General features: G+C 50.8%; 1 protein-coding gene and 1 long non-coding RNA gene across 9 annotated transcripts in view; one reads left to right on the forward strand and one right to left on the reverse strand.

The window, feature by feature from the left end:
* LOC145515191 (liprin-alpha-1-like) overlaps positions 1-11,289 on the forward strand; it is a 61,473-nt gene extending 50,184 nt beyond the window's left edge. For 7 of the 8 annotated variants that reach the window (XM_081514994.1, XM_081514952.1, XM_081514984.1 and 4 more), the window contains 3 exons: positions 3,089-3,240; positions 4,089-4,261; positions 5,582-7,772. In XM_081514994.1, coding sequence (XP_081371120.1) covers positions 3,089-3,240; positions 4,089-4,261; positions 5,582-5,637 — 381 coding nt within the window. In that variant the 3' untranslated portion in view covers positions 5,638-7,772. Of the gene's footprint in view, positions 1-3,088; positions 3,241-4,088; positions 4,262-5,581; positions 7,773-10,131 lie in introns of those variants that run through there. The other variant, XR_014060761.1, reaches the window with a different exon arrangement.
* On the reverse strand, positions 7,972-13,684 carry LOC145515257 (uncharacterized). Its single transcript, XR_014060789.1, has 4 exons — positions 13,555-13,684; positions 10,601-10,698; positions 8,538-8,950; positions 7,972-8,164 (listed from the first exon to the last, which is right to left on the reverse strand). It is a non-coding gene; the product is annotated as an uncharacterized LOC145515257 (long non-coding RNA).
* Positions 13,685-13,726: the final 42 nt, after the last annotated feature.

The following is a 13,726-nucleotide window of genomic DNA, read 5'->3' on the forward strand; positions in this document are numbered from 1 at the left end:
GCCTTGACATACTCCTTTTCCTATTTGGAACCAGTCTGTTGTTCCATGTCTAGTTCTAATTGTTCCTTCTTGACCTGTATACAGGTTTCTCAAGAGTCAGGTCAGGTGGTCTGGTATTCCCATCTCTTGGTGAATTTTCCACAGTTTATTGTGATCCACACAGTCAAAGGCTTTGGCATAGTCAATAAAGCAGAAATAGATGTTTTTCTGGAACTCTCTTGCTTTTTTGATGGTCCATCGGATGTTGGCAATTTGATCTCTGGTTCCTCTGCCTTTTCTAAAACCAGCTTGAACATCTGGAAGTTCACGGTTCACGTATTGCTAAAGCCTGGCTTGGAGAATTTTGAGCATTACTTTACTAGCATGTGAGATGAGTTCAATTGTGCGGTAGTTCGAGCATTCTTTGGCATTGCCTTTCTTTGGGATTGGAATGAAAACTGACCTTTTCCAGTCCTGTGGCCACTGCTGAGTTTTCCAAATTTGCTGGCATATTGAGTGCAGCACTTTCACAGCGTCATCTTTCAGGATTTGAAATAGTTCAACTGGAATTCCATCACCTCCACTAGCTTTGTTCGTAGTGATGCTTTCTAAGGCACACTTGACTTCACATTCCAGGATGTCTAGCTCTAGGTGAGTGATGACACCATCGTGATTATCTGGGTCGTGAAGATCTTTTTTGTACAGTTCTTCTGTGTATTCTTGCCACCTCTTCTTAATATCTTCTGCTTCTGTTAGGTCCCTACCATTCCTGTCCTTTATCGAGCCCATCTTTGCATGAAATGTTCCCTTGGTATCTCTCATTTTCTTGAAGAGATCTCTAGTCTTTCCCATTCTGTTTTTTTCCTCTATTTCTTTGCATTGATCGCTGAGGAAGGCTTTCTTATCTCTCCTTGCTATTCTTTGGAACTCTGCATTGAGATGGGAATATCTTTCCTTTTCTCCTTTGCTTTTTGCTTCTCTTCTTTTACCAGCTATTGGTAAGGCCTCCTCAGACAGCCATTTTGCTTTTTTGTATTTCTTTTCCATGGGGATGGTCTTGATCCCTGTCTCCTGTACAATGTGATGAACCTCCGCCCAGAGTTCATCAGGCACTCTGTCTATCAGATCTAGTCCCTTTTAAATCTATTTCTCACGTCAACTGTATAAACATAAGGGATTTGATTTAGGTCATTCCTGAATGGTCTAGTGGTTTTGCCTACTTTATTCAATTGAAGTCTGAATTTGGCAATAAGGAGTTCATGATCTGAGCCACAGTCAGCTCCTGGTCTTGTTTTTGCTGACTGTATAGAGCTTCTCCATCTTTGGCTGCAAAGAATATAATCAGTCTGATTTCGGTGTTGACCATCTGGTGATGTCCACATGTAGAGTCTTCTCTTGTGCTATTGGCAGAGGGTGTTTGCTATGAGCAGTGCATTCTCTTGGCAAAACTCTATTAGCCTTTGCCCTGCTTCATTCTGTACTCTAAGGCCAAATTTGCCTGTTATTCCAGGTGTTTCCTGACTTCCTACTTTTGCATTCCAGTCCCCTATAATGAAAAGGACATCTTTTTTGGGTGTTAGTTCTAAAAGGTCTTGTAGGACTTCATAGAACCCTTGAAGTTCAGCTTCTTCAGCATTACTGGTCGGGGCATAGACTTGGATTACCATGATATTGAATGATTTGCCTTGGAAACGAACAGAGATCATTCTGTCATTTTTGAGATTTCATCCAAGGACTGCATTTTGGACTCTTTTGTTGACCATGATGGCTACTCCATGTCTTCTAAGGGATTCCTGCCCACAGTAGTAGATATAATGGTCATTTGAGTTAAATTCACCCATTCCAGTCCATCTTAGTTTGCTGATTCCTAGAATGTCGACGTTCACTCTTGCCATCTCCTGTTTGACTACTTCCAATTTGCCTTGATTCACGGACCTAACATTCCAGGTTCCTATGCAATATTGCTCTGTACAGCATGGGAACTTGCTTCTATCACCAGTCACATCCACAACTGGGTATTGTTTTTGCTTTGGCTCCATCCCTTCATTCTTTCTGGAGTTACTTCTCCACTGATCTCCAGTAGCATATTGGGCCCCTACCGACCTTGGGAGTTTATCTTTCAGTGTCCTATCTTTTTGCCCTTTCATACTGTTCATGGGGTTCTCAAGGCAAGAATACTGAAGTGGTTTGCCATTCCCTTCTCCAGTGGACCACATTCTGTCAGACGTCTCCACCATGACCCGTCCATCTTGGGTGGCCCCACACAGCATGGCCTAGTTTCATTGAGTTAGACGAGGCTGTGATCCGAGTGATCAGATTGGCTAGTTTTCTGTGATTATGGTTTCGGTGTGTCTGCCCTCTGATGTCCTCTAACAACACCTAACGTCTTACTTGGGTTTCTCTTACCTTGGACGTGGGGTATGAAGACTTAGGGGTGCTTCATGTAAAGCACAGTGAGCAAATTACACTCGAACTGTGTGTAAGCACTTCAATGTGAGCCACCAGTCTGTATGTTACTGAGAAATATAAGCCAGACACATGGTGTTCGCAGGGAGGGGTTAGGTACCTTTTCTGTGTTTCACTTGTCATGGGTTCCAGTAACCTGTGTCATCACTAAAGATGATCTTGGGTGGTGGCACAAGCTGTGTCCTTTTCTCCTTCAAACAGAAAGGCCTGGACGGCTTTGCTGAGTGGTTTCTTACTCTTCCTAGTGGTGCTTCTGTGCAGCATCTGGCGATGAGCACGGTCTTCTTCAGGGCAGTTCATGCCATGCAGGATTCACGATGCCGGCATCGCTCTGCTGTCCTTCCCAGCGGGGCCATCTGGTCGCTGGATTTCAGGGAGAGCGGAGCCCGGCTGCAGGGAGGCTCCCGTCCTGGGTCTCTGCACTCAGTTGGGTGCTCTCGCTGACCCACGGCCCCGCTTCTCTTGAACAAGACAGTCCTTTAAAATGGCATTAAGCTAGAACAAGGCTTTTTTTTGGGACTTGGCAGAAAGCATAGCTAATAGATTTTCAAATAAGTTTCTGGTTATAATGTAAAGCCTGTGTGATTACCTTTTTCGACAAAGTCTATTCTTACTCAATTTTACACTTACCTCACTCCCTCAGCTGCCGGCTTTACGGGAAGAGTTACTAGATGAGAAGACCACCATCCAGTGTGAAACCTCGACCCCCGCCTCGCCACGGCCCCTTCGGCTAGACCGGCTGCACACGGGGGCACTGCGCACAGCCAGCCACGTGGACATCAGGGACGCCCACAAGTAAGGGGCCTGCGCGCCTCGTTGTCAGTTTCAGGAGCCCTGCGCCTCTTGTCTTGAAAGAGTTGGAAGGATGATTTTAAAGGAATCCCACTGGATTAGGTGCCTATGCTTAGAGGTGAACTTCAGGTGCTGGTGGAGAAGAGTTCAGTGACCTCAGTGATTTTAGAAAATGTCCATCTCTACAGATTGACTCCTGTGGGAGCTTTCTTCCTGCTCTTGCTAGAGGTCTGCCCAGCCCGGGGCGCGTTCCTGATGGTGACAGCCCCATGCCTCTCGGATTTTCTCTTGAGGGTTCCTCCTTTCTCCCCAAGGGTCTCCTCTCAGGAGGCTGTCTGTCCCCTCCCGTGACTGACACTGTCCTCATTCAGACCACCACCTGCTGAGCTCCCGTCCTGAGCCAGGCAGCACTCGATGGAGGGCACGTGTGGTCACCTGACCAGCAGCCCTGCACACTGACAGTGGCTCTCCTGCCACGGCCGGGGACGGTCACCCTGCGGGAGGCGGAGGGAACTGCCCAGAGCGAGGGAGCTCGCCTTCCCTGGGATCGTCGTCACCTGCTGATCAGCGACCCTGAAGGAGGGTCAGAGCGCCCTCTGCACCAGCTGGTCTGGAGTCAAGCCGTCCTCGGGGGAGAGCTGGAGTCAGAGAATCTCAGCTTCCCGGGGTGGTTGTCTGTGGCCGGGAGCCTGCATTGCTCGTGTGGAGTGTGGTTGGTGAAGGAGACTCCACTGTCTGCTGCGAGGTGGAGGTGCGGGTGGTGCTGGGTGGCCGGTTCTATCAGTAGGTCTTGTGCACGGGTGTGTGTTTGCACAAGGGTGCCAGTTATAGGCTGTTTTCTCTCCCCAAAGGTCGACAGGCTCTCAGGACGGCCCCGGGAGCAACCCCAGCAGCAGCAACAGCAGCCACGACTCGCTGCACAAAGCCCCGAGGAAAAAGGGCATCAAGTCCTCCATCCGCCGCTTGTTTGGCAAGAAGGAAAAGGGCCGGCCTGGACACCATGGCAAGGAGGCGTCAGGACCAGGTGGGTGCTCCACCGTCCAGAGGGAGGAGGGCCTGCAGGCATGTCCCTTCTGTGTCTCCCCCGTCGTCCCCACGAGGCTCCTGTCACTCATGCTCGGTGTCCTCCTGGGAACAGGAGCGGAGGAGGCGTCTGTCTTCTTGGTGGGTCCAAGACAATCGGATAAATTAGTGAGTGGATGGGTGGATGGATGGATGAATTAGTGAGTGGATGGACAGATGGATTAGTGAACGGATGGATGGATGAACAGATGGCTGGCTGGATGGGTGGATGAATGGAGCATGGAATGAATAAAGCAGATGTTTACACTCCCATGCTAGAAACATATTCTACGAAATTGATTGAATAGGAGCTGGGCAATGATTGTTTTCTGCAAAACAGTGACAAGTGTTTGGAAACTGCCTAAGTGCTCATCAGTGAGGGCTGAGGTACCATCTGTGGACACCCCACAAGGAACAGCCCTCCCCCTCCTTCTTGCCACCTTCCCCATCCCCAGGAGCTCATCAGGGGTTCTGCCCGTGCCCCCCACCCCACCCTACAGCCACACTGGTCCTCCTGGGGTCTCCTCATCACACTGTGTTATCATCAGCCCCCCATCTCACTTGGCTTCATCTCCTTGAAGACAGAATATGTTCCTGCCTCTTCAGCCAGAAATTTGTTGAGTGTCTTGTTTGTGCAGGTGTGGGATTTACAGGGGTAAGTAAAACAGATGTGGTCTCTAGCACAGTTAAGTGACAAGAGAGAAAAAGGAGCAGATTATTAAAAGCTATCCCTATTATTAATAAATACAACGCTGAGATGGATGGTGCATTGATTGTATACCAGATGCTGTGTGTGCCCCTTACCAAGCAGGTGCTGCAACCTCCCGATTTACAGAGGAGGACACAGTGATGCTCACACGGTTAGGGAGTGGTGAAGGCAGGTCCACACCCACACAGTGGGACCATGCACTTTGCCGAGCTCCAGCCACCTCTTGGTGGATGCAACAGGAATAAGATGGTTCTGTGGCATCACTGATTCGATGGACATGACTTTGAGCAAACTCCAGTACATAATGAAGGACAGGAAAGCCTGGAATCCTGCAGTCCACGGAGTGGCAAAGAGTCGAACACGAGTGAGCAACTGAACTAAAACCTGAGTGTGTACTAAAGTGCTTCAGTTGTGTCTGACTCTTTGCGACCCCAGGGACTGTAGCCCAGTAGTTCCTCTGTCCATGGGATTCTCCAGGCAAGAATACTGGAGTGGGTTGCCATGCTCTCCTCCAGGGCATCCTCTTGACCCAGGGATCTAACCCACGTCTCTCGTTATCTCTTGCATTGGCAGGCAAGATCTTTACTGCTAGCGCCACCTGGAAGGCTCCAGTGAGCGCTGACAACTAGGAAATGCAGAAAATAAGGGCTGCTCATAAGTTAAACCGGCAGAGCAGCAAATACAAGTTGTAAATAGGAAAAGACACGATGACCAACAACAGTGCCCACAGAAACAAACAGGGATGCGTTCACCCACATAAAGAAAATATCTGTGCCATTCGGAAGAGGAGTCCATCAGCCCTTGGAGGGACAGTTAGAACTGGAATGAAAACTGAGGCCATGGTCAGCAGTGCCCACACACACAGCGCAAGTGGGGTAGCATCACTCACCAGGCTTCCTGCGTCCCCAGAGCTGCTGGCGGTAACATCTCTAAGTGCTGGGCCGGGCAACGTTCCCAAGTGAGCTAAGGCATCGCTGCTCTCCTTCCAGTGCTGCTTCGGGGCCTTCTGTGGGTGGCCACCCTCATCCCCTGCCCTGCCACCTGCTGGGGCCCGGCTGTGCCCCTGGCATCCTTTCAGCCCTTGAGCTTGGGTGTTCCCAGCCCTCTGCCGCGCCGGACTGGGATGCAACTCAGGACTTGGGCTTGAGATGTCAAGGAGACTGAATCTGGAAGGACACAGCCCTGGGGCCTTCGAGTGACCACATGTGAAGAGCAGGAGACCAAAGCCCACATGGGGAGGAAGCAGAGCTGGGGAACGTGCCCACACCCACCACTGCTTCTGGCACAAGTGCCTCTTCTTTACCTCTCCTTGGCCTGAAACAGACCCCAGCTGCTGCTGCTCCCCAGGTGATTCCTAAAGATGCACTGCCTGCAAGAGCTATTGTTCCTGCTGCTCTGGGGCTGCCTGAGTGTGCTCAGGAGCATCTGAGAAGTGGGGCTGCCAGACCTCATGCTGGAGGTGGGGGCCTGATGCTGGGCTAGGGTCTGATGCTGGGGGAGGGTCTGATAGGGGGGGTTGCTGACGCTGCAGGATAGTCTGATGGTGACGGAAGGCCTGATGCTGGACTAGGGCCTGATGCTGGGTGGGAACGTATGATGCTGGCGGGTAACTTCTGATGCCGGACTAGAGTCTGATGCTGGGGGAGGGCCTGATGCAGTGGGTGGCCCTGATGCTGGGCTAGGGTCGATGCTGGGGGAGGGTCTGATGGGGGGGTGCTGACGCTGTGGGATAGTCTGATGGTGATGGAAGGCCTGATGCTGGACTAGGGCCTGATGCTGGGGGGAATGTATGATGCTAGTGGGGAACTTATGAAGCTGGACTAGAGTCTGATGCTGAGGGAGAGCCTGATGCTGGACTGGGGTCTGATTTTGGGAGGGTGGTCTGACGCTGAGGTTGGTTCAGATGCAGGGAAGGGTCTGATGCTGGACTAGGGTCTGATGCTGGGGAAGGTCTGACGCTGGACAAGGGCCTGATGCTGGGGGAGGGCCTGTTGTTGGGGCAGGGCCTAATGCTGGACTAGGGCCTGATGCTGGGGGAGGGCCTGATGTGGGTGCGGGGAACATCTGATGCTGGGAGGGAACCTCTGATGCTGGACTAGGGTCTGATGCTGGGGAAGGTCTGACGCTGGACAAGGGCCTGATGCTGGGGGAGGGCCTGTTGTTGGGGCAGGGCCTAATGCTGGACTAGGGCCTGATGCTGGGGGAGGGCCTGATGGTAGCCTAGGGTCTGATGCTGGGGAGGAGGGTCTGACGTAGGACTAGGGTCTGATGCTGGGGAAGGGCCTGATCCTGGGGGAGGGTCTGATGCTGGGGAAGGTCTGATGCTGAACTAGGGCCTGATGCTGGGGCAGAATATCTGATGCTGGACTAGGGTCTGATGCTGGGGCAGAATATCTGATGCTGGACTAGGGCCTGATGCTGCGGGAGGGTCTGATGCTGGACTAGGGCCTGATGCTGGGAGTGGGCCTAATGCTGGACTCGGGTCTGATGCTTGGCAGGGCCTGATGCGTGAGGAGGGTCTGATACTTAGGTGGGTTCTGATGCTACGGAAGGGTCTGAGGCTGGTGGAGGGTCTGATGCTGGACTAGGGCCTGATGCTGGAGGGGGAAGTTCTGATGCTAGACTAGGGTCTGATGCTGGGGAAGGGCCTAATATTTTCTCTATGGTATTCATGAATTTTTCACTAATTAAAAACTATGTAATAAAATATCTTAGGGCCCATATAACAAGTATTAACAGATTAAAGATTGCATTGAGTTCAAAATGTAGTCTTTGTCATATTATGGACGCAGTATAATCATCTGTAGAAGTAGTGTGGGTAAACTGGAAACAAACACACAGACGAGTCAGTCCTGGGACGGCGGCTGCTGTCCGAGCCCCTGCCCCTGCAGAAACCACCCGGCACCCATTCTGGGCTTCAGCTGCTTTGAGAATTCAGAGAAACATGAAGGACCAGGCATATCAAGGAGAGAACTCTGTGGTTGACTTTATTCTGACACATAGCTAAAAGCTGCTGGTAAAAAAAACTTAAAACCCAATCAAGCTTTCTAGCTGAGACGTGAACAGGACAGAGCAGACGGCCTCCTGCCCTCAGAACGGCTTGAGCAGGGCTGGGCTCCAGGGCCGGACCCACCAGAGGACCACCCAGAGCAGCACCTGCAAGGGAGGGTGGCCTCTCAGCAGCGCCCGACCCCCAGATGCCGCTGCACTTCCGTGTTAAAAACTGGCCTCCTGACAGAGAGGCCCAGGGCAGGGCAGCCTCGTGAACCCTGATGCTCTGGGTCCTGTTCCCTCCTAGAATGTGCACGCAGGGCATGGCCAGCAGCACTGCTGCTTGGGAGGGACACCCATGCGCACGGACACGAGGGAGACTCGGGCCGTGCTCTGACCACTCTGGTGGCATAGGGGCCAAGATCACGTTCTCTGCCACTGAGGGCTGTCCCAGGCCCAAACTCCAGAGACCTGCTGACCCTCCACGCCCAGGGCGTGCCCTCCATGCCCCCGCGGGACCAGATTGGCCTGTACTCACCCTGAAGCTCAGCAGGAGTAAGTCCTGACTGTAGCGGAATCCAGCCTCTGCGTTCCTGCCACGCTGCCTGATCCCACAAGTGTGGGAGGAAGCATGCAAACACAGAGTGCGGTTAGTCGTGGAACATCACACGGGGCATGACACACACACCCGCAGCAGTGCCCACTCCTACTGAGGGTCTGGGGAAACTTCTAGAGGGTGGATGAGCTGGAGAGAGCGAGCATGGGGGCAGCCACATGAGGGGTCTCTGCCACCCCTGGGGGGGGTGGTCACACTAGAGCAGCAACAGCACATTCGATGACAGAAACGCCGTCATGGGGACAGCTACTCCACGTGACCAGCTGCCCAGTCTCTCCTTAGACCTCCAGATTCACAGAGCTCCTGGACCTCTCTTCCAGCCCTCAGGGCTGCATCTGTGAGAATGGGATGTGGGGAGTGACCGGCTACTTGCGGGTCAGCGGCTGGGCACCGGTGGCCTGGAGCCCTGCGATCTGCTGTCCTGGGGGCCAGGCCACTCTCCCCAGATGGCTTCAGGGAGGGCAGAGGACGGGCCTGATAAGAAACCTTTCAAGGACAGCATCTGTCAAGTGTACAAAGGTTTAAAATGGATTCAGAAAACAAACGAGACAGATGCACAGCTCTCACTTCCAATGTCCTTGTAAAGGGACCAGTGAAGTTGCTCAGTCGTGTCCGACTCTTTGTGATCCCATGGACTGTAGCCGACCAGGCTCTTCCATACATGGAATTTTCCAGGCAAGAGTCCTGGAGTGGGTTGCCATTTCCTTCTCCAGGGGATCTTCCCAACCTGGGATCAAGCCCAGGTCTCCCACATTGCAGGCAGGTGCTTTACCATCTGAGCCCCCAGGGAAGCCCAGGTAACGGAACGGATACTATAAATGCTGGCTGCTGGTTTTCTTATGACTCAAACGAACCCAATCACAGCTAGACGAGCCTTCAAATGGGCCATCTCTCCAACCGTATTTCATCTTTACTTTCCTTCTTAGTAAAAACTGGAGATGAAAACGGCACTTACATGCACAGGGGTATAGTAAGGGTTAAATGAAGGAACCTCTGAAGGTACCTGGACTCGTTCAATAAGTCTTGTTATTGTTACTGTTATCAGTGATCTATTTTCTGAACATTCTGGGAGGTCTTACCCTGAGCTTAATGGCTAATATCCTTTCTGAAACTTTATTTTATTTATTTTTGGCTATGATGGGTCTTTGGTGCTGTGTGCAGACTTTCTCCAGTCATCATGGGCGGGCTTCGCATTGCAGTGGCTTCTCCTGTTGTGGAGCCCAGGCTTGAGGGTACGAGGGCTTGTCTGCCTCGTGGCGTATGGTACCTTCCCAGGCCAGGGATGGAACTGATGTCCCCTGCGTTAGCAGGTGGATGAGTCTAACCCACTGGACCACCAGGGAAATCCTACAGCTAACACCTTATTTAAAATCGCTCCGTTGTAGTCAAGCGTTTATAGGCACACGCACACAGCGAGGACACCCCTCCAGGGAGACCCTGCATGGACAGCCCGCGTCCCCTTCGGCCTCCCCACCAGCCTTGTAACTGAAATGCCTTCGCCTTCCTCCCTCCCCAGCTAAGAAGCTCCCACTCCATCCTTAAGGCCACTCCCTCCAGCCTGGGCACAGGACCACGCTGCCTCTTCAAGTCCTTTGACAAGAGGCCAGAGCAGTGTTCTGCACACCTCAATGCGTGAACGGCAGGGTTTGCTCTTCTCGGCTCTGGAGTTATCTGCAGCGTGCAGCAGCATTTGTGAGTAGAACAGGACACATGGCACAGTAACAGGGAAATCTCTAGAGTTGTGGGGAAATGCTCTCACCTCAAGACTCTCACATAACCTACACACCGATGTGAGCCCAAGGACAGAGCACAAGTTCTCTGGCCACAGAGGACGATCTCAAAAACAGTCCTTTCCATCCCTCCCTCCTCTGTAATGATGCAAGGTGTGTTTTCTCCAAGGAAAGCATTTCCTGAATTTTTCTTTCAAATAGGAAATCACTGAAGCTGCTTATACACTGGGAAGCAAGAAATAGGACTATACTAGCCTTTCAGGTCATTCTGGCTTTCTTCTCTTTTCCTTTCCAGTTCTTTTCGGTCATAGTTCAACCTTCGCAGGCACACAAGTCCACACTGGAAACTGTTTCTGTTTCCAAGAGAAAAAGAAAAAATTTAGCCCTGGCTGCAGGCAAACATCTCTCAGCAGGCTAGTAAGAACTACTTGCACTGACTGACCTGTGAAAACTATCAACCATTTTCAGTTGCCCACGAAGGACTTTCTTGGTGAAGTGGTGCAGCATCCACGCATCCACAAGGCACAAGGGTTGACTGAATTTCCAACTCTCTAATCACATAGAACATTGTCCTGGCAACCAGCCCCATCCTTAGGTGCTTTGCAAGACACTTTGTTCCTAACTCCACAGAGGAACTGAAGGAAGTTCAGTGCAGCAGAAGTGTGGTGACAAAGCGGGGCAGTGGGTGAGATGGAGCCAGGTCATGTAGAAAGTGGGAGGGCACTGCAAGGACCTTGGTCTTTTTTCTCAAAGAAATGGAGGGACTTCCCTGGTGGTCCGCTGGCTAAGGCTCTGTACTCTCAATGCCAGTGGCCTGAGTTTGATCCCTAGTCAGGGAACGACATTCTGCCGTTGCATACTGCGACGAACATCAATGATCCTACGTGCAGCAAGTAAGACCCAACACAGCCAAATAAGTAAATATTTAAAAAAAAAAAATAAAATAAGTGGGAAGTCCTTGGACAAGATTAAGCAGAGCGGAGACATCATACAGTTTGTGTTGTAATGAAATCCCTTGGGCAGCTGATGGAGAATGGATGGGAAGAGGGCTAGGTAGGAGCCTAGAACGGATAATTTAGGCAAACTGGTGGTGGCAAGTAAGATGGAGAAAAGTGAGTAGACACAAGATACACTTAGAAAGTTAAATTGTCAGGTTTGAGGATAGATAGGGGGTATGGGGTGGGGAAGGTGATGTCAGAGGTGAAAGAATAATTTTTTTAAAGATAAAATCATGAGTTTCTACACATATAAAGTGAATGCATGTCAGAGATTTTGTTTTACTTAATAATAAATGAAGCACTAAGATGTTACAACTTGTTCAAAGGAGAAGTGAAGGGAATGCTGAAATGAATTTGCAAAAAATCAGTCTATCCATAGGGCAATGTCAGTTGTATTTTACTGGACACAGCTAATTGGCCTTTCTACAGACAAGAATTATTTGATTGCTGTCTGTTTTCTACAGGTTAACTTCTACCTCTATATAGGAAGAATATCTAATCATCGCTTTTTCCCATTCTAAAGTATGGATTTGTTTTTTTTTTTTTTTTTAGGGAGCTAATGGGAACCTGCTGTATAATATAACACAGGGAGCTCAGCTTGGTGCTCTGTGATGACCTAGAGGGGTGGGATGGGGGGAGGTATGGTGGTGAGGGTTGGAGGGTGGGGGAGAAAATGCACCAAGACTGCAGTGGGAGAGTCAGAATATGGCTGTGAACTTGGTTCCTTTGAGGGGCCCGTGACATGTCAAGGTGAGCTCCAAGAAGTGATGCTGGAGAGATGGCTTTTGAGCTGGAGCTTGAAGAGTAACCAAGGTAAGGACATAAAAAAGTAGGAAGGCCACTGGGGAAGAGGGAGGGGTTCCTGCAAGGCACAGAGGCAGGAAAGAATGGGGTGTGCATCCAAAGTATTGAGCCCAAACAGATAAAACACAAGTGTTTTCACTTCCATCATTATGACAGTGAACGTTCTGTGCAGTCAGGAATCAAGCTAACCGCTTGGTGATGACGACAGAAAAAAATTGGGAGAGTTGTGAGTTTGGGGCAAAATGAGGACTAAAGCCCAGGAGACAGCCTTTTAAGTATCTCTGAGGAACTGCTCCGAAGTGGGGAGGGAGGTCAGTATATATACGATTTTAAATAAAGGGAGGGTATGTGAAGTCATTTGAAAAGACCCTGATGTTGGGGAAGATTGAAGGCAGGAGGAGAAAGGGACGACAGAGGATGAGATGGTTGGATGGCATCACCGACTAAATGGACATGAGTTTGAGTAAACTCTGGGAGCTGGTGATGGACAGGGAGGCCTGGCGTGCTGCAGTCCATGGGGTCGCAAAGGGTTGGACACAACTGAGCGACTGAACTGACTGAACTGATGTGAAGCCAAATACACACTTTAGCAGAGGATTGTGCTAGTCAAAAGGAACAGATGTGCCTGTTAATAAATTCAGTGCTTTTCTGGGTATGAAAGATGCAGGAAATTAGGTTCAGAAAGTCTTCTCCTGAAAATATCTAACGATCTGAAGGTCTGTTCTCCAAGTTTTTCCCAGAGCACAGACGACATATTCTTTCCCTGCCTCGGGGCCTTTGCACAGTCTCTTCTCTTGCCTGGAAAATCTTCCTTTCTTACCTTGTTTACTTCTATTTGGCTTTCAGATATCAGCTCAAATGTTAATCGCTGGAAGAAGCCCCTGATCTGCTGAATGAGTTGGGGTTCTACCTTCTCTCCAATCTAACCTTGACATCTTCTAGAGCATCTGTCTTATTTCCTTAGTATATATGTATTTGATTAATGCCTGACTCCTAGGTTGAAAAGTCTCTAAGGGCAAAGCCCACGTTTATTCTGCTGACCTCTACTCCTGATACATATCTGGCTTTCTCTGGATGAAGAGATTGACGGGTGGGTGGATGGATGATTGACTGGCGGAAAATGGAAGGCGAAGATGGATGGATGGATGGTGGACGGATAGGTAATGGATGGACGCACGGACAGAGGAACAGTCATCTGTTCCTCCCAGGTGACTGGCCGTCACAGTTACCTCCTGCGTTCTCAGTGCTCAGAGAACCTGGTACTGTCCCCTTTTTCCGCTCGTTTTCCCTTTGTCACCTCGGGCGGTGCTATGAATCCAGCACGACTACCTAAAACGGTGCATGTGAGCACAGTCTGGCCCGCACACAGTGGGCGCTCAGTAAATTTACCCTTTAGCGTCACCTCACTTTTAGGCAGGCTCCGCAGGCTGGCACCGGGCGGAACTCGCGCCTGCGCCAGCGGTGGTCACTGCCGGCCCCAGGAGAACAAGAGAAACGGCAGGATCCGCGGGCCCGGAGGGGCGGGGCGTGCCGGCGGGGGCGGAGCCTCGGAGACCCGGATGCGGCTCGGTCCCCGTTC

This window comes from Giraffa tippelskirchi, chromosome 1 (assembly GCF_054371585.1).
Source record: "Giraffa tippelskirchi isolate mGirTip1 chromosome 1, T2T-mGirTip1v1.2.pri, whole genome shotgun sequence".
Taxonomy (NCBI): domain Eukaryota; kingdom Metazoa; phylum Chordata; class Mammalia; order Artiodactyla; family Giraffidae; genus Giraffa; species Giraffa tippelskirchi.